Below are 27,591 nucleotides of genomic sequence, written 5' to 3' on the forward strand. Positions count from 1 at the left end.
ATGAATAGTGAACTCCCAAATTTGAGTGAACTCCGGGAGGTATGAGAGCTTTATGAAGATGATTTTGCATCAAAAGATGAGGATGAAGGTAATGGAGATGATGAGTTTGAGTTTGAGTACAATGATGAGAGATTTTTATGATCAATGCCAATCAATCCTTTAGTCACGATAAGACACCTATATTTATTTTAATACTATTTAATATTTTATGTATTTTCATTGTCAAAACATTCTTATATTTTTATTTTCTCAAGTTTATTTGGTACATTTCGAAGTATAATTGTTTTTCCTAAGTTTATTTGGTACATGTTGAAGTATAGGTGTATAAATATAATAATTTAAACTAAAAATGAGCAAATCCAATAATATCCGATATAATCCTGATATATCCTCGATATATCTTTTTTTCTCTCAACTGATCGACCCCGATAAGCGATATTTAGACCCTTGTATGTAGTAGTCCCATCTGCGTATTCTAAAGAACTATGAGCGACCCCCCCCCCCCCACCTTTGTCATGAATATACATGACAATAGCAACTGTATTTCCAACAATACACAATCCATTTGAGTTTGACATTTCATCAACCAGGTAGAGTTCACCAAGTTCTCTCCCTTTTTGGCAAGAATTTGGTCCCTGAATATATGGCTTAACACTAAGACACCCAAGCCTAATCATTTCTCTACCATTTCCACTCGCAAAATTCTCATCACTACCAAGCACAAAATCAATTTCAATGCACCAATTGTCTATGAAACTAAGATTAGAGACACTAGTGGCAATATCACTTACGAAACAAAAGGATACAGAGGTGTTGTTTGACTGACCCGAATTGTTGCTCTCCTGCATAGGAGGCACACTTGAGCTCCTGAACCTCATACGAGCCTTGAAATCGTGAGTGATTTCAGTGATAATGCATTGGACTTTGGGCTTGCGCATCATGAGCTTGTTGTGATTCAAATATTTGACAGTCCTGAGAGATGCGATAGAACCTACCTTGAATCGACGGGGCTTCTTCACTCCTCCAGTAACCGTCGTCAACTTGAGAGCGACTTTCTTGCATCGAGCCTTTTAGAATTGAGAGTGAAATTTTTAGGGGTGGGCACGGGACGGGACGGGGCTCATCCCACGTCCCGTCCCACTCTTTTGAATCGGGACGGGATTGGGACGGGACGGGACAAATCCCACATTCCTATGAGTTAGATAAAAATCAATATTTTTATTTTTTTCATAACAAAGTAACATTCAATAATGAAATTTTAACAAAAAAATACATATTATGTTCAAAATATTATAATTTACCATTATTATTTGAGTTGATATAATTTTGGAGTTATTAAGAACATAAATTAGTTTCATTTTGATATAAATATATAAGAATTTTTAATTTTTCATTAAAGGTGGGACGGGACGGGACGAAGCGGTATAGAAATTATTCGTCCCACGTCCCATCCCACTATTATGAAGCGGGACGGGATCGGGACGGAACGAACATTTTTAGACCTCCGTCCCGTCTCGTCCTTATGAATTTCGGGACAGGATCAGGATGGGATCATGATTTCTATTTTTTATGCCCACCCCTAGAAATTGTGGTTCATGTGAAGGGTTTGGTGAAATGATTGGTGTTAGTGCTGTTCGTGATGTCAAATGAGAGGTCCACTCCAATCGGGATTGCTCAAATTTATGCGTCGCGTTTTGCATATTCAATTGAAACATCGCTAGTGCTTTCTCTAGTGCATGGGTAAAAGCAAGTCGAATTTCTGCTTCATTTTCTCTTATAATTTGTTGCCTCTCCTCTTCCTCGATTAAGAGTCTCCTCTTTAAATCACTTGGATCTGGTGGACGCAGCGGTGGTGATGAGCGTGGTGGTGGAGTAGGATTTGGTTGTGGCAGAGGATAAAGATTCATCGGGGAAAATGGTTGATACCACTGTTGCAGTTGGATGGATACCCCAGATCAATGTCATACGACAGAGGTGAATACCACTGTTGCGGCGACGCTGGGTACCAAAGATGAACGCCATACGACGGAGACACCATTTGCCCAGCCCCTAGATTCATGGCTTTGGATACCACTTGTTAGGGTTTTATCCTTAAGCTAAGAGACTACAACTAAAAGAAAAAAAGAAATGAAATAAAATTGTAATATTTTTTTCAATTGATTAAAATGAGGATACATCATATTATAAAAGGTCTGTAGGGCGGTCATGTGCCTATCACGTGACTAAATGACACTAGAATTATAACAATAGCTGACCATAAAAGAGGAAAGACCTCATCATATCCTTCTCTTCCTAAAAAAAAATCATTGCTTTCACACTTGAGAATGTGATAGGAAATTATTGGGGTGTTGTTATCCAATGGTATTACTTAATGAGTAATTGACTAAATTATGACAACAACCAAACCCAAATATTTATCTAATAAAAAAAAAAGACAACAGCCAAAACTATGCTTTCAAAAAGTGAAGAAGAATTGATACCTATGTAGCACGGACACGGACACGAGTGTCCGTATTGGACACGATTCGATACGTAGACACGGCATATAAAATTTTTTTTGAACACGGACACGTGGTGGACACGTCAATTAAAATTATTTTAATATATATATATTTATTAAAAAAATAATTTAAAAATTTGAAAGTATTTAGATGTGTATATATATTAAAGTGTGCATAAATATAACAAAAACTGAATCTGTTGGAATGGTTGAGGATTTGTTGGATCATTTGGATGACCAAGGTTCGAATCCCACCACAAGCATTTTTATTTTTATCATGAATTTCTCTCCTTATATATATTAAAGTGTGCATAAATATAACAAAAACTGAATCTGTTGGAATGGTTGAGGAGTTGTTGGGTGTCTTGGATGACCAAGGTTCGATTCTCACCATAAGCACTTTCAATTTTATTATGAGTTGGTGCGTGTCCGCGTGTCCAATTTGGATACTCGCGTGTCCAATTCGGACACTCGCGTGTCCGATTCCGACACTCGCGTGTCCGAGCCGTGTCCAAATTGAGTTCGCGTGTCCGAGCGTGTCCGAGCGTGTCCGTGTCCGTGTCCGACACGCAATACGGACCCTTGGCCGCGTGTCCGTGCTTCATAGATTGATACACAGTGCCGACTCCACTGGGGATCGAATGCCTTATCCATTGGGCCATGGAGTCATTTTTGACAATTTGGCCACGAGAAAACCAGAAGACGATGTTTGAGACTTTTGAGGCATTGAGCTGTGGTGTGCCTCACCTGCTCTTAAGCTTGTCACGGGCAACTACAAGCCTACAACTCACATTGTACGGGATTAAAGAAATCTCTTTAGCTACTTGTATGATCGTCACAAGTCATGTATGTCGGGTGGTTCACTACAAGTCGTATCATTGTAACTGTGATTTGTGCATGAAATTGTTCCATATGCTATAAAGACCGATGGTTTGTAACCAACAAGAAGATAACTTACTTCTTTTTTGTTTTAATTTAAAGATTCAGCTAAAAATAAGCATTTGGACATAGCCACTTTATCATCGTGTCCTAGAATGAAAAAGAAAAAATTAAAAATTTTCACACTTAAATAACAATTCACACATCCTAATTTCCTAACCCACTTTAACTATGAACATGTCAAAAAATGTTCATGTTTTTTTTTCTCCTCCTCCTGAAATTGTTACGAGAGAGACGTATATGACATTTTCATTGTGAAAAATTGAAAATGTATGTGAGTATTTGAAAAGGGAGATATTTTGTGTAGGTGGCCGCTCACTCCCTCATTTTACCGCCAAAATTCCAACAAAATTGAAAGTGCACTTAAATTAGAGCAAACCAAACCCTCGTTTCAGTGAAAAGATGGAAGACCAAGAAGAAATCATCTCACTCTCCGATTCCACCTCCACCGACGACTACTCCGCCGACCCAGACGACTCCGATCTCGATCTCGGAGAAGAACAAGAACAAAACGAAGCTCGCCTCCAAAACGACGCCGTATCCGTCAACCGTCGCAGACCCAAGGCCCGCCCTCCTCCGCCGTCCGTTCAAGACCGCAAATCGAAGAACGTCGATGCTCTCCTCAGGTATCACCTCTTGATCTCCAGTCTTGATTTCATTTCCTTCGATGAATTTAGCTCCGCAATTTTTCATTGCTCGCGCCTAGGGTTTAGTTTCTGCGTTAAATAGTTGAAATTGGAAGAACATTAAGAGCTAAGAAGATAGGGTTCAGATGGTGTATAGTTTCGAAGAATTGATTTTTGCTTGAATTGAGCTATGTGGATTCAATTTTAAGGTTTCAATTTTGTACTTGTTTGATGTTATCTCAGCGGCAACCTTGTGGTTCAGAGACAGCCGCTGCTGCCGCGAGTGCTCTCGGTGAGTGAAGGAGCAATAGTGTGTAGGAAGCCTTTTAAGCCGCCGTGCTCCAAAGGCTATGATGATGGAAATGACCAGCTGGCCAGGCGGCTCTCGGCACGCAGAAGGTTTGTTCCCTGGGGAGGTTCACCGAGTGCGCCGTTTGTTCCGGCTATTGAGAGGCTTCCTGGTGACGCTGAGAAAGATGTAGTGGAGGAGAGTGTGGCACTGCCGCCAGGAATTGAGCCTTTGGTGTTGTGGCAACCTGAAGAATTGGAGGATGGGGATGTTAACATGGTGCAGATAGTGGTGGATCCGCTGCTTGTTCGCTTCCTTCGACCACATCAAAGGTTTTATCTTGATTCTAGAGCTGATTATCATTTTATTTTTCTCTTAAATGTTATATTTTTTTTTCTAGTTTATAAGGATGCACATGACAACATCGTTATATTGCTACAAGTATAACTTAACTTTTGTCAAACTGTACATCAATATTCTCCATATTTCTATCAATTTGATGTTTCCAATGCTAAAGTTTCATTTATGCTGCTTAATTTTAATAGGGTCTATAAACTTTTGAAAAATTTTGATTGACCACATACTTCTATTTCGTTGTGGTTGCTTTAAGTTGATGAGATATAGTTTTGATGCAGAGAAGGCGTTCAGTTCATGTTTGATTGTGTTGCGGGCTTAAATGGTGCTGCAAATATACATGGATGTATACTTGCAGATGATATGGGGTACTTCTCTCTCTCTCTCTCTCTCTCTCTGTGATTTATATCAGCAATGGTGTCTTTATGTATTTATGTCTGGTCTAAGCATGATGTCCTGAGGTTTGTTCTTAAACTTGTTACTTTTGCAGTTTGGGAAAGACATTGCAGTCAATCACATTACTTTATACCCTTCTTCACCAAGGGTTTGATGGGAAACCAATGGTTAAAAAGGCCATTATAGTCACTCCCACCAGTCTTGTGAGCAATTGGGAGGCTGAGATAAAGAAGTGGGTCGGTGACAGAGTTCACCTCATTGCACTTTGTGAAAGTACCAGAGATGATGTTGTTTCTGGAATTGATCAGTTCACAAGTACTCGCAACCGTTTGCAGGTAAGAATTGTTTTATTTTCTTTAATAAAGGTAAGAATTGTACGACTAGTCTGACATTTATCTTTATACGCTGAACGTACAATCTATCCACTTCAGGTCCTAATTGTTTCTTATGAGACATTCCGAATGCATTGCACAAAATTTAGCCACAGTGAATCGTGTGACCTTCTTATATGTGATGAGGCTCACAGGCTAAAGAATGATCAAACGATGACAAATAAAGTATGATGCCCCAATTTTATTGATATCTGTCTGTTTCACTATTTTTACTATTTTTGTTCATTCTTCCCCTTTAACTATACATGAATGTTATGTCAGTCGTTGGCCGCTCTTTCATGCAAGCGGAGGATTTTGTTGTCAGGAACTCCAATGCAGAATGATCTAGAAGAGTTCTTTGCCATGGTTAACTTCACTAATCCAGGAATCTTAGGTGATGCTGCACACTTCCGTCGGTACTATGAGGTGAGCTGAGTGCATTTACGATATACCCATTGTGGTCTTTAAGCATATTTTCATATCATGTTTATTGTTTCCTTTGTAATTATTTTCTTTTTCTTTCTCACTTTCTCCTCACTTTCTTTTGGCCTAGACAAAAAGTTATTTCCAGCAATATTGTTTTGTGCACACATACACACACATAAATTATTAATGATGTCATTGGAATTGTCAGTATTTGAGGATTATCTCTTTTTGATGATTGTAATATGTGATATGTCAAATATTAAAGCTGTATTACTTTTCTACATTTTGATCGAAACTAAATAAAATTGTTATACAAAACATTTTTCTACTTTTCCCACCAGTTACATGTATAATTCCTGCATATAAGTCCTTACATACCTACTCATTGAAGGCGCCTATTATTTGTGGAAGAGAACCTAATGCGTGTGAAGAAGAGAGGAAGCTAGGTCTTGAGCGCTCTTCAGAATTAAGTGCAAAAGTCAATCAGGTAATCTAATTTCTTAAATTTTTAGCTCTTAAAGGAGATCGCCTACCAGATATCTTCAGCTTTGTATGCCTTCAATTTTCTAAAAAGAGTTGTACCACCATCGTACATCAAGTGTAGGAGTAGTGATTCATTAAAATGTACTAATAGCATCATGATCATGATTCAATATACTTTTGCAGTTTATACTGCGGAGGACTAATGCACTGCTTTCAAATCATTTGCCCCCAAAGGTATGGCTTTTATCTTGGAGTACATTTATTTATACTATAGATATATTGTATGTGTGTCTGAACATAGTTATTGGCCATCAAATGAAGTCTTATGTACAAAGTGCAATGATATATACGTATCCTCTAGGTTCTGAGAACTATATGTCATTTTATCACATTCACTACTTATGTTGGTGCATGACATTATTAATGATCCATCACCTGACGTTTGATGTACAAACTGTGTGCCATCTGAGTTCCAAGTCTCATCACCTTCCCAATGTTTCCATGCTGATTTATAGTTGGCCCCTTTTTCGAGTATAATTACAGGAACTTATGACAGGGTGCGGGAAGCAGTAGATCTAAAAGTTGGTTACTCTTTCTACTATTTGTGTTATCATGCCTAAAACGATAAACCTTACTTTCATCAGTACGATGGAACTAACAAGGTTTATAATAGTATGGATCTCCAGGTCGATATACTCTTCTCTAGTGTCAACTTAAGAGAGGTCATAAATTTGTCCACACCCGATGACTTATATTCACATTGGTTTCAAACTTCGTTACTTCTAACATTCTGTGGTTTGTTCGCCTCTTGCAGATAATTGAAGTTGTCTGTTGCAAGTTAACTCCTCTCCAATTAGACCTTTATAACCATTTTATACATTCCAAAAATGTGTGTTCTAATTTCTTGGTCTCTCAATTAGTTTCTCATAGGTTCTGAACATTTGGAGTCAAATTAACCGACTGTCTGATAGTGAATGGTTTATATGTTTCTCTCAACGACAGGTTAAACGAGCAATCTCAGAAGACACAAAGCAAACAAAAATATTAGCTTATATAACTGCTTTAAAGAAGCTATGCAATCATCCAAAGGTATGTCATATATGGAGACATTCTGACACATGCATGGACATTTTTTGATTGGGGTAGTTTTGATCTATTCGGGGAAACTTGATACTCTTGGTATTAATTTCCAATACCCTTTTCTTTTTTTCCCCCCGACATTATTTCATTGTCTTCACTAATAAGGAATCACAGAAGAATAGACTTTCATGGAATTTTTATTTACAAATTCCCAGATTGTAGTCATTAGATTGGACTATTTACTTACCTCTTATATCATGATAGTTTTTTTGTACTTGAAGTTAATTTTTAGGTTGCTTTCATCCTCATGAAAGGTGTTCCTCTTGTAGCTCATCTATGATACTATAAAAAGTGGAAGTCCGGGAACTTCAGGCTTTGAGGACTGTATTCGCTTTTTTCCTCCACAGATGTTCTCCGGAAGGTATCTATTGTGGTCTTTCTGCCCCCAATGTGAGAATCCAATATTCAACATATTTTTATTATTGATTATGATTCATTTAATGCTGTTAGATCTGGATCATGGACTGGTGGAGATGGCACTTGGGTTGAACTTTCAGGAAAGATGCATGTTTTAGCTAGGTTACTTGCCCAGTTACGAAAGAAGACGTATGACCGAATTGTTCTTGTCTCAAACTATACACAGGTAATGTTGCGCCTTGATTCTACAAACATAATGTGAAAGTGTGTGTGTGTAACTGGGCATATGTCATAATTCTTCTCAGCTAGCCTCTTGTTCTTTCTGGTCTGGAGGCAGTTTGTATTTTGTCAAATATAGATCATCAATGCCATCTGTTAGGACGAGTTCTTTTCTTGTTAAACTACGGTGAGATACATTTAATTAGAAGACCGCCTAAATTTCCTTTCTTTTCTTTTCATTTAGACAATACACCCTAATATCTCAGTTCTGCTAATCCTGAGATAAATCGCTGATTTTTTTCTTTCTTTCATTGAAAAATGTCTTGTGGTTGGTAAAAGTACCTTTAGAAATTGGATCCTTTGTTATTTCAGGTGTACTGATAACTTTAATCATTTGGCATATGGCCAATCTCTTCCCCTTTTTAACCCATTGTGATTCGATAAAGTGTTTATTGGGTTTAGTGCTCTTAGAAGAGTAAACACAATACCTGAAATTGTATGTTTTGATTGTTTTCATCTGGAGTTCTCTGCTGGTAACTGCTGCTTTTTAGTCATTTGTCAATCCTAATGTGTGATTTGGTGTTAGTTACTTTATTAACAAATGTTGATGTTATAATTACACCTCTGGTTTTGTTGCTTGTTAAGTGATGCTGCACTTGTGTTTACTCTGTGAAAAATAAGTTATCACTTTACAAAAGGAAATATTCTGATAGCTGAATTCTACATGTGGTCATCAACATTCATTACCACAAGTTCTCTGTGGAAGTAACTAGGCTTTAATTAACTTGTCTTTTGTATGTTAATGTCATGTATCAGACACTGGACCTCTTTGCTCAATTGTGTCGAGAAAGAAGATACCCATATTTGAGGCTTGACGGATCAACATCTATCAGTAAAAGACAGAAGTTAGTGAACCAATTTAATGACCAATCGAAGGTATATACTTTCTAATGTCATCAGATTCTTTGAATTTCATTTATATAATTTATCTTTGGATTTGAGCTTAAATAATCGTCACCGAAATATTTGTAGGATGAATTTGCGTTCCTCTTAAGCAGTAAGGCTGGAGGCTGTGGTCTCAATTTGATAGGTGGAAATCGACTGGTGTTATTTGATCCTGATTGGAATCCAGCCAATGATAAACAAGTAATTGCTTGAGTTAAGCTGAGAAGAGATCATGAAATGTACAGCTCTCCACGATTTTACTTACTGTTTGTTTTCTTTCTTTGTTTCATGTAAAGGCTGCTGCTAGAGTTTGGAGGGATGGGCAAAAGAAGAGAGTATACATTTATAGATTTTTGAGTACAGGAACAATTGAAGAAAAGGTTTCGTTGTGGCAGTCTTGAGTTATAATCATTTGTTTCCTTCTGCATTTGTATGATCACACAAATATTCTTTTGTGGCTTTTAATTCTGGTAATTCATCATCATCTACAGGTTTACCAGCGTCAGATGTCAAAAGAAGGGCTTCAGAAAGTTATTCAGAAGGAACAGGCCAAAAGCCCGATGGCACAGGTCTGAATTTCTAGCTGTTTCCTTTTTGGTGATTGTGTATTTCCTTTAAATGCATGTTATACCATAGTACTTTGGTTTCAGGGGAATCTTTCAATTGAGGACCTACGTGATCTGTTCACATTTCATGAGAATGTGAGGTAACTCTATCTTGAAATTGTTTTGCTGGTCTTGAGCTTTACTCCAATATCATCATGTATATATCTGCTATAAAAAAAAGTACTTAATGGAAACGCAGTTTGAATATTTGTAACTGGGTTTTGTACGTCAATTGGTTAACTAATAGCATATATTCTTCATCACGTATGTTTTTGCAAATATAGATTAGTGATAGCTTTCAGTTTACATTTACAGTTGATAATGGTATACTTCGTTTTGATGGGAGTTCCCAAACTTCATTTAGTACAGCAGGGAAAAATTAGTAAATTTAGGTCGTGCATGTAAGCATTTGGTCAGCATTATAACCTGTTCCACCATAGGTGATATAATACTAGACAATTCATTTTTTGTCTAGAAAAGAAGCCTTGCATTTGTCTTTACCCTTTTGAGTGTTCTTTTGTGTGTGTGTGTGTGTGTGGAAATGCTGGTCAAACTGAATGTCTAATGTGGTTTTCATGCCGCTGTAATTCATCCTGTTATAAATTGTTATAAATTTTTTTAGGTCTGATGTGCATGAGAAGATGAATTGCATCCGCTGTCAAACATATCATGATACACCTCAGAGTATTACAGAGGGAGATATAAACCAATCAACTCATGAGAGCGGTGAGTCTGATATAGGCGGATTTGCAGAAATCACTGGATGCTTACAGAAGTTAAAGAGCTCAGAGAAGCAGGTTCGGAACATCTATATCGTAGTTATCATAAGAAACTATATTTTCTATTATTTCATTTAGTAACTGAACAGAATTTTTTACCAACTTTTTTCCCAGATCGGGACACCTCTCGAGGAAGATTTAAGTAACTGGGGGCATCATTTCTTCTCCACTTCAGTACCCGATGCTATTCTCCAAGCTTCGGCTGGCGATGAGGTATATTATTCGTAATTTTCATGTTTCCTTAATATTTAAATAGGGCGATGAGGTTTACCACTGCTGACAAGTTTTGAAGTATTGCTATTAAATTTACTATGAAACTAAAAAAAGTAGTTTTGATATGTTACTATCTATCCTACATAGATCATCTTTTTCTGTTGCAAAGACAATAAGTTACGGAAATCATCTATAAGACTGTGATTCTGAATCTCAAGTCAACATCACATCACCTTCCAACACCTTGCTAAGTTTTGAACTATGTGTTCCCAATTGTTTTCCGTTTGTTCTTTTCCAGGTATGAACGCCAACTTAGTTTAGGAGGTAATGTGATAAACTCCTTGAAGCATATTCGACACTAAAGTTAGCTTTGCCCATCAAACTTACCATCTATTGCCTTTGTTAAAGAAATGTTTTAGGCTTTTAAAAAAAATTCTCAAGCACTCTTCCATGTTTAGTATAAGAAAGTCTTATACGGACATTTTAAAAGGTTATGATATATAATTTAGGGATTAAGGCAGCACCTTAGTTTAACAATACAAATTTCCTTGTTTGTTGTGGCAAGTCTAACACCCTTTTTTTTTCTCAACCTTAGGCCTCAGGGTGTTTTCTTCTCCATTTTACTGTTATTAAATATTTCATGAGTAAAATTATCATCTCAATTTGTATTTTGCTTCTAATCCAGTTTACTGCATTTGACATTCTTGTACAAATGAGAAATATTTTGTGAAAAAGAAAACAGTGTTATGAGTTCATGACCATTGTCCATTTGTGCAAGTGACGATATATAAATCGTACTGTCCTTTGGAAAATGCAAGATAAAAGTAAATGTTGTTTCAGGTCACTTTTGTTTTTACAAACCAAGTGGATGGGAAGCTTGTGCCTATTGAATCAAAAGCAAGCCCAAAGATGCAGGAAGAAGAAGGAAAAGAGAATCGTTTCAAATCAAAGCAAAATCTGAATCAGAAATCCATGCTAATGTCTTGGCAAAGAAAACCACTTGAATCTCTTTCTTCAAGTGCAAATACTACCAGAAGCACATTATCCGGCCCTTTCAGGCCCTCGCAAAACCCCACAGTGAAGTCAGGGATAACTTCTTTGAAGGGTTCAGTTGCATTGAAGCCTAAACTTTCTCTTGGGAATCGATTGCCTCAGAAGAGATCTTCTCCTGATACTATTGAACATGATGATGATTTTCAGTAAGACTAACAGTTCTTAACATTGTTAATTGTTAATATGTGATTGGTTTTCTATAGATCAACAACTTAAGGCGTCTCACATCATTTAGACATTTACAAACAAAACTAGATGGAATCATATTATGATGGCCCCCTAGATTCAGAAGGATACACTGAAGTTACCGTATAGTTTTCTAAAGGCTTGTAGAAAACAACACTAAAACCAATGCTTATAGAATACACCATATTATGATAGGAAATTGGAGATGACATTCAAGACAGTCGGCTTTAAGTTGTATCGCTTGGGAAGATTGGTAGACAATGTGCAGTTGCAGATTTCTATCCCTTGTTTCATAGGGCTAGAACTCTGACGCAAGTTTTCTCTAGGGGAAAGAGCATACTGTAAAATATCCTGTGATCTTTTCGTTTGAAAGTTAAAATGCTCTTGGTCATGTTCTGCACTTCATTTATGATGTTTTGGAATTCCAGTCACTGAATACTGAAGAGTATAGCGACTATAGAGATCATTCCTCTGCCAAGTCTAATTGCAGTTCAGTTGTGGTAAAATTTAACAACTAACCATTGACATCCAGGCAATCAAGCAATCCAAGCAACCAAGCTAGTGAAGCAACCTTTCATTTTCTTGCACAGAAACATAAACAAAAACAAAAATGACAATGAGGCTGAATATTATACTAGTCGACATCGATGGCATAAGTTTTGGCATAGCGATGGAGCCACTTTCTAGTGCTTCTATACAAGCATGTTAGATAAAGGAACCAAGTTTGAAGTATAACATTTTGCAGGGTTTTGGGTAACGTTCAAAGCACCTAGAAGAGAAGAGCTTATATCCCTGATCTGACATTGTGAATTGAGCCTTGAAGATTGATATAACTATGTTAGTTCTTAGATAGATAAGACAGGAGAAAATTTCTTAAACTAGAGTGAAACAGACAAGTTATGCTAGCAAAATGGGAGACCAAAGTGGAGACAATACCCTTTGACCAAGTTCTTCTTCCCCCTAAACCCATGAGAGCATGAGGCTAATGCAGTTTCTTCAAGTATCTTGTTAAATATGCCACAGTTGTCATTTGGGAATAAACCACATGTCGAAGACCCATTAGCCTTAGGAATGGAGATTTCAATCTAGATTAGAGGTAAAGCCATGTGCAACTACTTTGAAGGTCAATAGTTCTAAAGAGACTGAATAAGAATCTTTATTCTTCTTGTGAAGATTTGAGTAAAAATAGTCCTAGATTGGTGCATGTTTTGTGGGATGTGTAAGAGTTGAAAATGACTTGATTAGTATACTATCTTGATTAACAATCAAACTAGATAAAAGCAGAAATGGACCTTAGGGGACCTCAAACGACAACCAGAAATCATATGCAACTAATACAAGAAAGTCCTTGAGGCTAAGATCAAGTAGGATGGAGAGTAGAAAGTTGAGCTAGTATGAAGTCAAGATTCCAAATTGGATTAGGGAACAGGGATCCTTAAACCGTAGAGTTAGAGCTTAACTATTAACAGTACAACAAGATTGCGCAGAAACATAGAACATGTACAGATGTACTATTAACAGTACAACAAGATTTCACATTTTTATCTTTTTGATCAAATAAGAACAATATGAATCATTTATAATAAGTTGTGGAATAGCGATTGAAAATCATCACCTAATTAAACATCAACACGATTGCCATCCAGTCACAATTTTTGACTACTCTTTACACATCTCAATTCTGTTTTCAGAAAAATTCTATTTTCAACCAGTTATGAAATCGTTTTACTTATTTAACAATTGACTTTGATCATGAGGGATTAAACTCCGACAATGAAGCAACATGTAGGATCATGGTACTAAACTAACAACTACATAGAACAAAAATATCCTAATGTTTTATCAGTCAAAAGTATTTCCATTCATATATCAAAGTAAACATCTTATACGAGTAAACTGAAGATACAGTACGAGTGTGAAGATGACCATCGATCCATACCTATTTGCTTTTAGCTGTATACACAGTATCTGAAATTCAGTTTGTGCATTATTTCAACATCAATGTGGGGAGATATTTATCTTAGGATACAGAAACACTCTGCATTGTGGATGCAATGTGGTCTAGATTCTCTTCCCTTTTATCATTATTTTTCTACAACTGATTAAACAGTGAAGGCATTGTTGGAAAGGATCATCTGAAGCTGTGATCTAACCCATATCAGGTCATGTGACTCCCACAGATGCCCCTAATTTGGACAGACCAAAGATTTAACCTTCTTCCAAAAGAGAAGAAAAAAATAACCTATAAAGCGTCTGTCACATTTGACTAATGTGGTAAGGAAAGCTTTTGCAACTCCATTTGTCATCCACTCAAAGTGAAATAAGAGATTGGCCACCCCAAGAAATACTAATTATTAGGTGTTACTCGCTGTAGATTATGATGATCATATCATAGTGGTTTTACAAGCATTTGTTTTTATTTTTTATTATAAGGTGACAAATGTAAGTAACATGAGATGTCTACCAGACATACGCATAAAACAAGCTCTCTTTCTAATATAAATGCAAACATCTCCATGTGGATTCTAACCTTGCAAGTAAATCCTCAAATTTATAAGGGTTTAGTAATCCTTGGTTTCAATGCCCAGAGCATGCTTAAACATGTTTAACAATTAGAAACAATTGGCATTGTTTTGCAGCACTAGTGTGGTAGTAGCAGCAGTTGTAGTAATACATCTTCCTCGCTTCTTCCTCTCTCTCCATGGATCCTAGAATTTCCTTCTCCAATGACTTTGCAGACACTCAACAAGCCACCAAGCATGAAGCCATCTACAGAGAAGCGCCAGTTTCAGCAGATTTCGAGTTCTCTGTGAACAATTTTGGTATGATAGCTGCCGATGAAGTCATATTTCAGGGAACATTGTTGCCCTTGAAGGACAATGGTACCAACCAGGGAGGAAAGACTACTTTAAGAGATGAGTTACTGGTTAATGATGATTATGGAGACATGTTTTCGAGGCCATCAAGGAGTTTAAGCCGATGGAAGGAGCGATTGGGACTCAAGAGGTCTCAGATTGTTCCTAAGAAAACAGATAGGAGTACTCATGGGGGTCTGGAAAGCATTGTTGAAGAGAGGAGGCATGTGTTTGTTCATGAGGCTATACTTATTAGCAAGGAAACCTAGGTAACATTAATTTTCTTATCCTTTTCGTCTTGAATCACCCTTTGTTTTGCAATATTAATTGTTCATTATGCTAATGCATGAAACACAATTAGATCTAAGAGCTGGTTAATGTGCAGGAATTTCTGTTTGAAAAAGGAGGATTGAGTTGCAGAAATGATGGGATCTGATGCATTATAAGTAACTCTTACTCTACTCAAAAGTGTTTACTCAAGGAGCATTCAGTTCCTGATAACTTTGAAGGTATGCATAGGTTGGTTAAATGAGTGCTAGTTTAGAGCCTGTGGCTTAGCTTTTCAGTTATTTCGTCCAGTTGATTCTAGGCAACACCTCTCTCTTTTTTTTTTTTTTCTGTCCCTGAGAAGCACTCCTCCCGATCCCCAGAGAATGATGAAGATATTATCAATTTTTTTCTGTTCCGTTTTGTACAAATGTTTGCAGTTGAAGACTTTCTTGTGACTTGATTTTTGTACATTTTTCGCATTGATCTATTGTACGGTGGTTTGTTTCACTCCCTTGTCGATTTTGATCCGAGAGTGCAAAATCTGGGAGATAACCTGATCATAAAGCATTGAAATTTTCATTTCTCTTCTCCACTGGCAAAATCTTAGAATTGTGCATTTGTGATTGAAGTAATTCTAACCAGGAGATGAAAACCATCGAAACAGAGAGCTTTGCAACAGCGTGAAAATTCAAAAGCCCTAGTCTTTGCAAGAGCAATCAGAGAGCTCCTGTTTCTTCAAGACTTGCGAAAACAACCAATCATAAATCAAACTGAAACCGAATTGTCACTTCTTCCTTTTCGATAATAATTCTCAAGTAAAAGACAGAGACAATCGCAGAAAGATCAATGTTGTTGTACTTGCATGCACTTCTGACTATTAGCTACCAACAAAGAGCATGTACCCACTACCTCTCAATATCTCGGTAAAATTAAGAAAACAATACGATATCCTCTGTATCTTTTAAAGTTATCGGTCAACGTTAATTTCATGGTCAAAATCCGATATATTGAGTCAACCCGATTTTAACATGATATCACACTTTTTTTTATTTCAAAAAATAATGTTACTTTTACGAGGAAAAAAAAATGTCTAAACTTAAAATCAAGACAAGTTGCACCTCCAATCAATGAGAAACTTCATTTTCTTATAACGTAAAAACTTCATATTCATATTCGAATGCCGAAACCTTAATTAGGAAAGATAAAAACATTATCAGGTAAAACTTCCAACTTTATATGTAAAACCAAACTAATACACGTCTGCCTCAATCTTTATTTAGACACTTCTTTTTATTATTTGAAATTATTTGTGTATTTTTATTTAGTACTTGTTTATAGTAAAATTCATAAATATATTAAATTTAACTGAAAATTAACAAATCTAAAATATTTCGATACATCCCGATATATATATTTTTTTCGAAAACCAATACGATGTAAGTGATATTTAGATCATTGCCTAGAGACCACAGCTTATCTATCGACTGCCAGCATAGCTCATTCCTCATTGGTAAATAATTTTTGAATGAATATTTACAATTTTGAACGAATAACAATGGGATTCTAACTATGCCCACTGGAACATATTTACAATTCACCAAAAAACACATGTACTAGGATTGTCAGTAAAGTAAAGGCCCTTTGTACAAACTACCTACCATCTTTTGTTTCTATGGAGCAAATGTCGGCAATAGTTCCACTGACTGTCTAACTGTACACCTTGAAGCAATCGTACTGGAACCTGTACAACTTTTTTGTTCGAGTCCGTATCCCACCAAGTTCAATTCACACGACGGATAGAAAGCAACTGTACACCTTGAACCAATCATTCACCTTTGCTTGATCCCATATACCAGCAAGTTCAATTCCCGGGACGGATATGTCAGACGGGTCAGTATTGATCCCACTCTATACCCCAGGCGAGCAGAAGCTCAAACTTACATGACCATTTAATAAATCTGCATTGGAAAACAAAGAGGAGTTGAGTATCAATTTAGGAATTCCATGAGATGGCAATGAAAGTGCCAATTAACATGACAAACCATCAGTTTTGTTCCCATGGCTGAGGGGGACCTAAATATTTCTCCATGGATTCTTTCTTACGCTCAGGATCAAGGCTGCTAAGAAAAATAATTAGTTTAGTCTTTAGAGATTACTGTGTGATAATTATTATATATATATATACATTTATGTACTATCCCAATATAAGGATCAATGATACAAACTAACCTATTTCTGAAGCCAAGAAGAGCACAATGTACAGCACTTGCACATGCTGAAGCTGGAGCTATAGCAGCTGCAGGGACTGCCCGAACAGCAGATGCTAGAGCTGAACCAGCACCAGCTCCACGCTGGTACTTTTTCAGGGGTGTCCGAACCAAGGCAGAAGCAGATCTCCCCAAGCCATCACTGAGACTTTCATAGGCCTGTCAAAGCATTAACATTAAACACATAACAAAGACGATAGATGGCGAAATGACAATGGTGGCAGTTTATGAGCATTTCTTCCACACCCCAATTTGATATTACAAAGTTGTAAAAGATTATTATTAATCCGTGATTACAGTAGAAGCAGAAACATAAAAATAAATAAAATCTAAGTTAATGGAAGCAACCAAAAAGAGGATTAAATAAATTGGTGCGATGATTACAAAGTGTGGGACTATTACCTGATGAATTCCATGTTGGGCATCTTTTGGTTGATTGGATCTAGCACTTGATTTCACTCTGTGTGGTGCTGACCAGGGCACTGAAGGAGGAACGCTTGTGAGCAAACATTCAGCTTGGAGCAGAACATCATGAGTCCCAGCTGCTAAATGTACTCCAAGCCCAACAGCTTCAAGAGAAATACTTCTGAGAAATGCAATTGTACCTGCAACAGAATTTGCTACATGTTATGAACACGAAGAAGCATGTGCACGTGTTTGGTAGGGTGGTAAGACATCGACTTCCCATTTGAGAGGTAATGTGTTTTAACCCCATCATGTGTAGGGAGCGGTACAGGGTTTTAAAAAAAAAACCCAAGAAGCATCATGCTACCAGTAAGCAACATGCTGCTATCAAAAAAGAAAGAACAGAACTGAGCTTTCTACTCAAAAGTTATTAGGCTTTAGATAGTTTAAAACTGAACCCAGGATTAGAAGACCACCTTCAGATAATTTAAAACTGAGCTTTCTATTGTAAAAGGGTCTCTCTAGGTCCCACTCTATACTGTAAAACCCTTTAAGACGAGGATCAAATCCAAGTACTTCTTAGAACTACAACCAACAAATCTTGCATAAAAGTTTAAAATAGTAGCACCAAGGAGGCAAGGATGATGGAGATGCATGCACTTCACTTAAGCGATACGTTTAGCCGAACTGAACTCACCTCTTTGCATTCCCTTGAGTACCCTCTTGTCCTTCTTATACTGCTCAACTGGCAAAGAAACCATCTTTGCAGCACCAGTACCAACAGCAACCAATGACCGAATGGTAGGAAGACCTCGCAATATTTTATGAATCTATATTTTACAGATTCAATAACCAATTATAGATACACTATTAATTGCAAGAGGATAGCAATCATTGAAAAGTTCAAGAAATGCCACTCGAACCTGATTTTGAGAGATCTCTTCTAGCCACTCCCCTATAATTGTTTCTCCTACACTGCCCCAGCCATAAATACCAACAGCATGCACATGTTTAAGTTGTAGCTCAACCCCCTGCATTCATATTTGTGGAGGTATGGTCAGCAAATGCTTTCAACACCTCGAGCAGGTTTAAATTAAAATAATATAAAACACACAATCAGGTATTGGTTATCAGGAGTCCAGAACTCACAAATTCAATTAATCAAATCTTTTAGGAGATAAATAGTTACATTTTCACTTTTCTAATTGGCTTAAAAAGTGAACAGGTCAGGGATCAGATCTGAACAATCCAAAGAGATTAGTTGACACCAGAGCTATCATGTCTTGCATGGGAGGATAAATGTCACGTAGAACTATAGAGGTGATAACAAGAGCAAAAAAGAGAATCTAAATGAGATTGTCATAAGATCTGTTTTTCTCTTGAATAAATAAGGTAAACAGACTTGAGACAAAAATCATATTTACCTTCCAGGGGACCAGATTCACAAGTTCTACATACTTCCCACCTCGTAATGCTGCCAGATCAATACGACTGGGACTGTAGTCCACCCTAACAAGAATAGGCCATATATCGAACTTCTGAAGAGGGAAATAGGAAATGCTAAAACAGTTAGTACATGTATCTGCACATAAATCCGCTTAACAAGGAAAGAAAAAAGAAAAAAACTGTACAATAGTTCAGAAAAATTAAATAGCAGATTCCTAAATTTGAATCTAGTGAACTATTCAGTGTCGCACTACTATTCTCATGGATAATTAAGAACCATGTAACTGGTGTCGAACTACTGAATGTTCACATAGTTGTTGAGTTGCAAAGAGAAATTTGGCGAAACAAACCCAGTGTTCTTTCATGTTTAGCGTAGTACTTGGACTTGACATATAACTTAATAGAGAGGAGCATGAAGATTTCTGCATACTTTGTCCCACAAGTTCAATTAATTGTTCATGAATGAGCAGGATGATACAATGTCATTCTTATATTGTGTCTTTTCCTACTTTTATTTCCGTTTCTCCCCTTCTGGATTTCCTTTATGTGGAGAGAGGCAATAACTACTACATTAATATTCATGTAAATATACTTAAATATAGGGATGTGGTGATGAACAATTACCCCGTTGCCTAGAAGAATAATAGGTTAAGGACCTCAGTAGCCTCAAAGATCTGGGAGTTTAAGAATTTGTGGGAAAGATTACTGAGCTAGAGAAAAAAAATATACCCTTATATGATATGGCGTACCTAATATATTCTTCCTATATCATGTGCAAGAACATATCAGGACCTAATATTTGAAGGTCACAATATGGGATGCAAAATAAAGCTCAAGAAACTCCAGGAAGAAGTGGAAGCAAAACTTGCCTGAAAGTAAGGAAGAAATGCCTCCTCTGCAATGGCATGCCCTGCAAGATTATTATTGTTTTTTGGCAACGCATTTGAACCATCTGAATCTTGATAACAACCTGAAGACTGATCAACTGAAGAGCTCTTTGACCCAAAAAAGCCAATGAGAAAATCAAGCTGGCACTGGTGAAGATGCAATAACATGGGGAGGAATGCAACTCGCAACCTGTGAGAGAACCAAAAACAAAAGCAAAAACCCCTGTTACACCACTGAGTCTTTCCAGAAAAGTTAGCAGAAAAAAAGTAATCTAATTAGTAAAGTTATTGACAGGACATCATAATTATGAATTAAAGGAAGACATAACAATTGGCCAGAACTCACAACTTCACAAATCAGAACACATATTGACTACCCAAGTGTTATTATAATGAGGCAGATATAACTATTAAGGATCCTGCTACGACCCCCCCCCAATTAACCAAGTAATTGTGAAAATGAAGAAGGAATACCTATACTCTTCAAGAGGTGTCAGAGGATCTGGTCTGACCGCTTCTAAGTCAAGCTTGAATCCTTTTGAAGATGATTTCCGAGGACGATCCTTTGAATGGTAATATCCAAGCACCTTCAATTCCAAGAGGCAATGTAAACTTCATCTATTTTGTAAGGCCCAAGAACTATAACTTTAGTGATAAAAGTATATAAAGCTTACCAGTTTCCAAGGAGCGTCTTTGCTCTTATCATATAGATAAAAGTCTTGAACTGAAAGAGAAAGCTTAGATACACATACTCCACCAACTGGGTAAACATCATATTGAAAATCCATGCCACATAGTGAGCACTCCAGGCATACAGTAGCATCCCTTCCACTAAAATCCCCCGACCGCTGACCAGTTACTCGAGAATCCTGCCAATCAGATCCAGCAAGCATTCTCCATCTAACATCAATGTTCTTAAGAAGTACACGTCCAATGGCTTTCCCTACATCATTGCAATTTGTACTGCCTGTAGAAGGAAGCGTGTCTTCGACAGTTTGTTCCTTACTACTTCCACTCATTTTTGGAATATGATCTTCTAAAATGTTTGCAGAGGTGCCATACCATCCATGATTTTCTTTTGACCCACCTCCAAACCTGGCATTCTTGGACTTGGATTTCACAATCTCTGGAGATGATTGTCTGCCAACAGACAATTCTGAAAGAGGACGTAACTCAGACAAACAATACCCTTCTATTAACTGCAAAACATTACCCTCTTGTAGGAATGATGTTTGACTACTTTCTGATTCAACAGAAGACCCGTCATGAGATGGACCAGGCAAGCAAACATCGGGAGTTCCAATACGACAGTAACAAGCCTCTCCAAGGTCCTCATCAGATGATAAACCAATTTGGGACTCCGATGAATCATATTTGTTGGTGTGATTATAATCTCGAAATGCATCTTCAGATATCTCATCCATTAGCCCAACCGACGGAAGCTCTTTCCCTGTTACTAGGCCAGACGTGTGCAATTGTGCAGTTGGAGAATCACTATCAGATATCCTAATTTCATCAGCAAAACCTCTCCTCTCTTGTTCCTGCTGAAATTTATTCCATCTCGTCTGCAAATGCACGAATGATTCCTCCATGTCAGGAGCAAATAGCTGTTGGATTTGAGCAGCCAAACGAATCAGACTAGACATTGTGTCATGGCATGTTTCCACAAAAATGTGAGACTTTGAACATTCTACCTCCCAGAGAAGACCATTTTTACAGTTCATTCTCAAATTTGCTTCAACAAGTGCCTCCCTAGCAACTTTTACATACCCAATTTTGTGAAGATGTTCTGCACTGTAAGCACCACGAATATCCTCAGGCTTTGACATTACACGGAGAAGAAGCCCAAGATCTTGCACTCGAATATTGTAGGTCATTTCTGCAGACTCTGCAACGGTCGAAGTAGAAAGATTCAAGGAAGATGCGGCCAAAACACAAGAAACATATTCCTCACCAGTCCCTTTGACGGACGAATAACTGGACATGGAGTCTTCATTCCTGACCACCATATTCTCTTGGTAAGGTTCATAGCTTAATCCAATATCAACCAAGTTAAGCACAAAAGAAGATCCACACGGTGCATCGTCCTTTTTATTACACTTTTCCTCTGCCTGGTCAATCTCAGCAGGAATAACGAAAAAGGAGCATAGTGCATCTGGCCAGTCCAAGCGACCCCCAACCGCAATAATTGTGGCACATCTGACAGTTATAGATGTAGAACTGTGAAAATCTGTGGGATCCCACAAATGTACGATATCAGAACCAGCAAGTCTTGATGATAATGCATTTGAACCTCCTCCATCGCCACGTTTCATTGTCGAGTTGCTACATGTGATCAGAAGAAACTCATGATCAGGTATACTAGTGATAGAACCCCAGAGTTTGCCCTCATCATGTGCCAACCAGAAAAATTTGGCACCTCGAATACCTCCAATATTCGAAACAGATAGTATTTCAAGTTTCTGAACTTTCAGTCTAAGACCACTCCAAGTCCCAGGAAGTTCACTCTGCATCGAGCCTTGGACCGTCTCCTTCACATCCAAGTTAATCAATATTTCAACAGAGTCACAGTCCACAAGGACAGATGTCTGAGGCATGGAAGATTCTTTTTTATCATCGATAGAATCGACATCCACACTAGATATGTCATTCATCACTTGATCGAAAAGATGACACAACTCTTTATATTGAGGATTGTCTAACTTTATTGTAACAGCAGGTAGACAAATATGTAGGAAAAACGCAGAGCTCAAGATAATTTCTTGTCGTGTCTGGGAGCTTAAATCCTTGACATCTTTCACAGTTGATACAGAAGCAAACTCGTGATCTTTTCCCACAAATTTAGAGATTCTCCTTGAATCATCCAAAGTGGCAAGGCACTTAGCTTTCTTTGCCATCCAAGGACCAGTCACATAACCCTCTTGCCAAAGCATACTAATGACAGAAAGACGGCCTTTTCTGTTGGTGACAGAGATTACTCTTTGTGCAGTAAGTTTCAGCCTCGGCATCTTGCCAGATCTGATTACTGCATTATCCTTACTTAAAGGACTGACCAGGAAAACATCAAGATCACCAACATTCAACTGTAAAGAACGTGTGACTGTTGATGAATACCTTTTCTCTGAAGATGCATCCACAGAAGGACCATGGTCTTGAATAGTACCTTTCCAACAATTCGAAGGTGAAGTAAATTCGAGAACAATAAATTGATCCCAGGAAGAAAAGCATCTAGCATTTTCACCACCATTAGAACGCAAACAAAGAATTATCCGTGCATTTGGGATGAATATATCACCTCGCACACTATCTGTTGAAGACAAAGTTGTGACACAACTAGAAGCTCGTCTAAGATCCCTATGAGGCGATCCACTGTTCTTATTAAGAGCCTCCATAGAAAACTCAGCCTGGTTATTCACTTCAACAGTCTTTCCAATCTCCTTCAACAGTTCTGATAGGCTATGTAGCAAAGAGAAGTCCACCCACAAAACAAAGTGTGGCAGTTTCAGTGAAAACGATGTTGGTCTAGTTGAACTCCCATCGGATGAACTACAACTCACAGTACATTGACATGAAGCGACACCTGACGTTTTAAGCAATGTAATTCTGACTAGATCATCTCTATAACCAAATGGAAAACCTTCAGCAGCAAAACCATTTGATTCAGCCGAATTATAAGATGAGGCATGCAAAGGAAGAACACTTTGAACATCATCTTGAAGATGATGAATTAATGAAGTTTGGCTATTAACCTTGTTACACCCTTGCAACCCCAACTCCAAGGTACTGTTTTTGTGACTTGAGTAACTGGCAACCTCAATTTGGTCCATTGTTCCTTCAAAACTCATATGCCTAGAAGACACCTGTTGAAAAAAATGTTTTAAGTTTGCAACTTGGAATCAAGTTGAACCATCGGGTAGAGAATTCTGAGTCAAAAGATAAAGATGTTTTTGAAACTCGGCTCTTACCTGCATAACAAGAAGGATTTCTCGGGATTCTACTGACAGGTACAGAACATCTGAACTAGAACCTAAATCGCCATTTATATTCTGGTGTTCATCTTGGAAAGGAAATAACACAGAAATCCCAGCTAAAGTTGCTCTAAGATTGGTCTCAACTGGCTGCTGTTCTGTTCACAGAGATCAAAATCAGAATTCCAGAAAAATGTCTAATGTACTGAATAACAAAACAGCCTGAAAACCTACTAGCACTAAATAAATATCAGGGTAAAAACATCAAAGATCGACAAATCATGTCCATGTCTTTCTCCACCTTGTAACATTTTTGTTTCTTAGTCTACTTATCAGTAAGCTATTCAATAACTAATGTAATCAAACGTTTAAAATATGATTTGTCTATGCAAAGTTGCAAACAATCTCATCCTGACTACGCAACATCAAACATAGGTCAGTGAAATGAAGCAGCATTTACAACAATTTGACACCATAAAAATAGAAGGTAAGTGATACCCAGCAATTTGCTTTTTATTCACCATGTACTCCATATATAATATACATAGAGGTTAAAATTGCACTTACCATGGGCAACATGCAAAGACCCAGAAGCAAGGCTGGACACAGCTGTGATAGCACTGACAACAGAACGTGTCCAATTCCACATCCCACTACTTCCTAATGCTGACTGGGAACTTCTCATTCCATCAAAGCATTCAAAAAACTGGTCCACACTGCACAATATTTGAATATGACCGATGAGATAATGTTAGACCTGCAACAGGTGTCTGGTATGCTTATGTAGTTATGTTACATGCATAATCATAATGATCATATTGGATGAAAAAAAAGGGGCTAATCAGAGATATTAAACAACCCTAAAATAGATGCAAATAGTGCTTCTTTTGTACTAAAGATAGGATAAAAGGCACCGACAGCAGGGGAGAGAAACACCAACCTTGCCCCAAAATCAATTTCCTCCATACCATTGCTTTTGTTTTTATTCATATAATATGGTACCCAATCTGATATAACGTGTGAACCAGGTAGCAGACCCGTGACTGATTCTTGAAATGTCAAAGAAGAGGACTCGGCAGACAAATTACCACAAACTGGAGTCACCGTATCTGCTGCAGAATAGGCAGATATCACTGAACCAAAGTGAGATGCTGAATCCAGGAAAATAGAATCAGTAGGCGTATGATTGCTCTGATCCCGCTCCAAACTTTTCAATACTTCCGAGGCAAGTAAAACCCATTTTATGGTGCTTGGTTGAAATCTTAATTCTACAGGTTCAATAAAAGCATCTGCATCCACTTTCCGTATGTCTAAAGATCCATTCTTCCAAGGAATAGTTAATTTTAAGTTCCCTGAAAATCCACCTCCTTTCCCGATCATGATTGGGGTGGTAACACCTGGAGGACGGCCCACTGAAATAAAGTCACCATAAGTTCTTTCTGTCACACGCGGATTACATTTTTGATTATCATCATTATCCATTTGAAGAAGTTCAAGTACTGCTCCTTGAAACTTGACAAAGGTGGTTAGTTGATTATTCCCCAGAAAGTTCTCAGTTCCTGAATCAACATTTTGATTAGCATCTTCAGAAACACCCGTTCCACATTCTGCTTCAGAAATTCGAAGAACCAAGGTTGAGAGAGACCCTGATGTCTTTCCGTTTTTCTCTAAACAAGGATCAAAGGCAACAATCAACTTTTTTATCCTTATGTGGAAGCTGGTAAGCAACCACTTTACCATCTTTGCAATGGTTTTAACACCTTCATGCACATCCCTGGTAGATTTCGCAGCATTGTCCAGCATATCACCATCAAACTTGCCGGTGTTACTACTATCTTGGTTCTGGTTACCACTTTCAGCTCTAGCTGGAGAACTCTTATCTGTACAGGGCACCAGCACAAGCTCAAGCTCATTTACTTCAACTTCACAACCGTTACCCTTCCAAGGCATCCTAACCAATAACGAACCAATAGATCCTTCTTTTATCATCACTGATGATGCTGCACCAATCTAGAAAAAAATTCGCCATAAGTAATGAATAGAATTACGCAAAGTATATGAAGGTCAATTTTAACTACAAAATACTACAACAGGTCTCTCTAAACCCCGTACCTTTGGGGAAAAAAATCTTATTGTTTTCTTTTTCAATGATGCTAATTGCTTCGGTTTCTGCGCTATGTCAGTATATAACTATATATCCTTTTCTTTGTCTTTTTTAGATTAAAGAGTGATAATTCGGTCATTGATTTCCCTAGACTGGTTAATAATTCTATGGTATTCATCACAGAACACTCCTATGCACTTAAATCGCAGACGAACCAGGCCTATTATTTTTTCTTTGTACTATCTTATGTTACTTTTAGTTACTTCTTCATCATACGGTAACTGATATGTACATTAATCACAAGCAGAAAATTTATGATTTCTGTATACAAAAACCACAGGAAACAATTCTCCTGCTGCTTTGTTCTATATAAAGCAATCAGTAAAATCAAAGAAGAATAAGCAATTGCGAAACCGAAAAGAGAGAGCAGTGCATACCTTGTGGTTAAGGAAATCAACATTGAGGGCGAGGTCGGTGAGCTGAATGGTGCCGTCGGCGAACTGAACGTCGAGCTGGTCGACATCGATGTCGCCGAGTATGAAGTGGCCCAGCTTCTTCTTCAGCACGAACTTGCAGACTCTCTTGACGGCCCACCGCGAGAACATCGCCTCCGCCGACTTCGCGATGTTCCACATGGCCGCCGGCGAGGGCAGAGAATCTGGGAGGAATTTCTAGGGTTTGGGGAGGGTGGCGAAACGGTGCGGTTCGGCCCCAACCTCTTTGATGAGGTGTTTTGTTTTGAGAAGAAAGAGAGACGACCCCCTTTTTCTTTTGGGATTCCCTTCTGCTTTTTGTTTTCCGCGTCGGCCTCTCCCGGGGTTTTTTATTTAATTTTTGTTTCTTTATATATATATTTCATTTGGGATTCTCCAGCCCTTATCTAGTACGAATTCTGATCGATAGAGAGGACAGGCTTATTGATCGAACTACGTTACATTATAGTATACTATGTTGAAGAGGAGAGATCCTCAAAAAGAGCAGTGTCGATACGTGACATGGTTATATTACTTATATATCTTAATCTCCCTTGGAAAATTAGGTAAGTCATTTCTCAAAACTAAACTTTACCACCATTAGCCACTTGACCACGAACACCGTCGGGAACACAACCACTTTGAAGAGCCCCACTACCACCACCAAAAGCAACTCCACCACTAGTGCAGCTGGATACATTGAGAAAATAGGGTATCAAGCAGCCCCAGTTTTCTTGTTCAGCAGTTAATTGCTAAATGGCGCTCAATTATTGATCAGAACTCAGATACCAAGTGCTCAGAATACAATAAGTTGGTTCCAGCATATGGGATTTGAAATTACATTACACAGAGTACATTGATTAAAAGCACATTAAACACATAATACATAACAAACTACTCAAAAGTATTAGACAACAATTTTGTTTATAAATAACTTACTACTTAATTTAATAGAGCAAATAAGGACTAAAATCTACAAATAAGGATAAAATAATGACAAGTTGCCACATGTCATAAAATATTTTACTTTTTTAT

At 37.7% G+C, this 27,591-nt stretch overlaps 3 protein-coding genes across 4 annotated transcripts; 2 read left to right on the forward strand and 1 right to left on the reverse strand.

Annotated features, from left to right (window-relative positions):
- Positions 1-3,841: 3,841 nt before the first annotated feature.
- LOC126783673 (protein CHROMATIN REMODELING 25) lies at positions 3,842-12,041 on the forward strand. The gene is made up of 20 exons (XM_050509183.1): positions 3,842-4,065; positions 4,309-4,686; positions 4,990-5,076; positions 5,199-5,439; positions 5,536-5,661; positions 5,758-5,901; positions 6,293-6,388; positions 6,568-6,618; positions 7,199-7,273; positions 7,387-7,473; positions 7,794-7,885; positions 7,975-8,107; positions 8,917-9,036; positions 9,133-9,246; positions 9,342-9,425; positions 9,537-9,614; positions 9,696-9,751; positions 10,273-10,447; positions 10,544-10,642; positions 11,483-12,041. The coding sequence occupies exons 1-20, from the start codon at positions 3,842-3,844 to the stop codon at positions 11,843-11,845; spliced, it is 2,823 nt and encodes a 940-aa protein (XP_050365140.1). The 3' UTR covers positions 11,846-12,041.
- A 2,541-nt stretch (positions 12,042-14,582) lies between these two features.
- Positions 14,583-15,005, forward strand: LOC126783806 (uncharacterized). Its single transcript, XM_050509343.1, has one exon. It carries the CDS (start codon positions 14,583-14,585, stop codon positions 15,003-15,005), a length of 423 nt encoding a protein of 140 aa, XP_050365300.1.
- A 1,444-nt stretch (positions 15,006-16,449) lies between these two features.
- Positions 16,450-26,812, reverse strand: LOC126783672 (autophagy-related protein 2). 2 transcript variants are annotated; one of them, XM_050509182.1, is made up of 14 exons: positions 26,521-26,812; positions 24,920-25,989; positions 24,547-24,695; positions 23,977-24,137; positions 20,686-23,871; positions 20,486-20,598; positions 19,994-20,201; positions 19,103-19,216; positions 18,602-18,709; positions 18,376-18,508; positions 17,676-17,878; positions 17,236-17,432; positions 17,049-17,123; positions 16,450-16,964 (listed from the first exon to the last, which is right to left on the reverse strand). In XM_050509182.1, the coding sequence occupies exons 1-13, from the start codon at positions 26,716-26,718 to the stop codon at positions 17,051-17,053; spliced, it is 5,913 nt and encodes a 1,970-aa protein (XP_050365139.1). In that variant the 5' UTR covers positions 26,719-26,812; the 3' UTR covers positions 16,450-16,964; positions 17,049-17,050. The 2 variants fall into 2 exon arrangements, with proteins under 2 accessions (XP_050365139.1, XP_050365138.1); XM_050509181.1 differs by having other exon boundaries at positions 17,049-17,126.
- Between the last annotated feature and the right edge of the window lie 779 nt (positions 26,813-27,591).

Source organism: Argentina anserina, chromosome 2 (genome assembly GCF_933775445.1).
Source record: "Argentina anserina chromosome 2, drPotAnse1.1, whole genome shotgun sequence".
NCBI classification, from domain to species: Eukaryota; Viridiplantae; Streptophyta; class Magnoliopsida; order Rosales; family Rosaceae; genus Argentina; species Argentina anserina.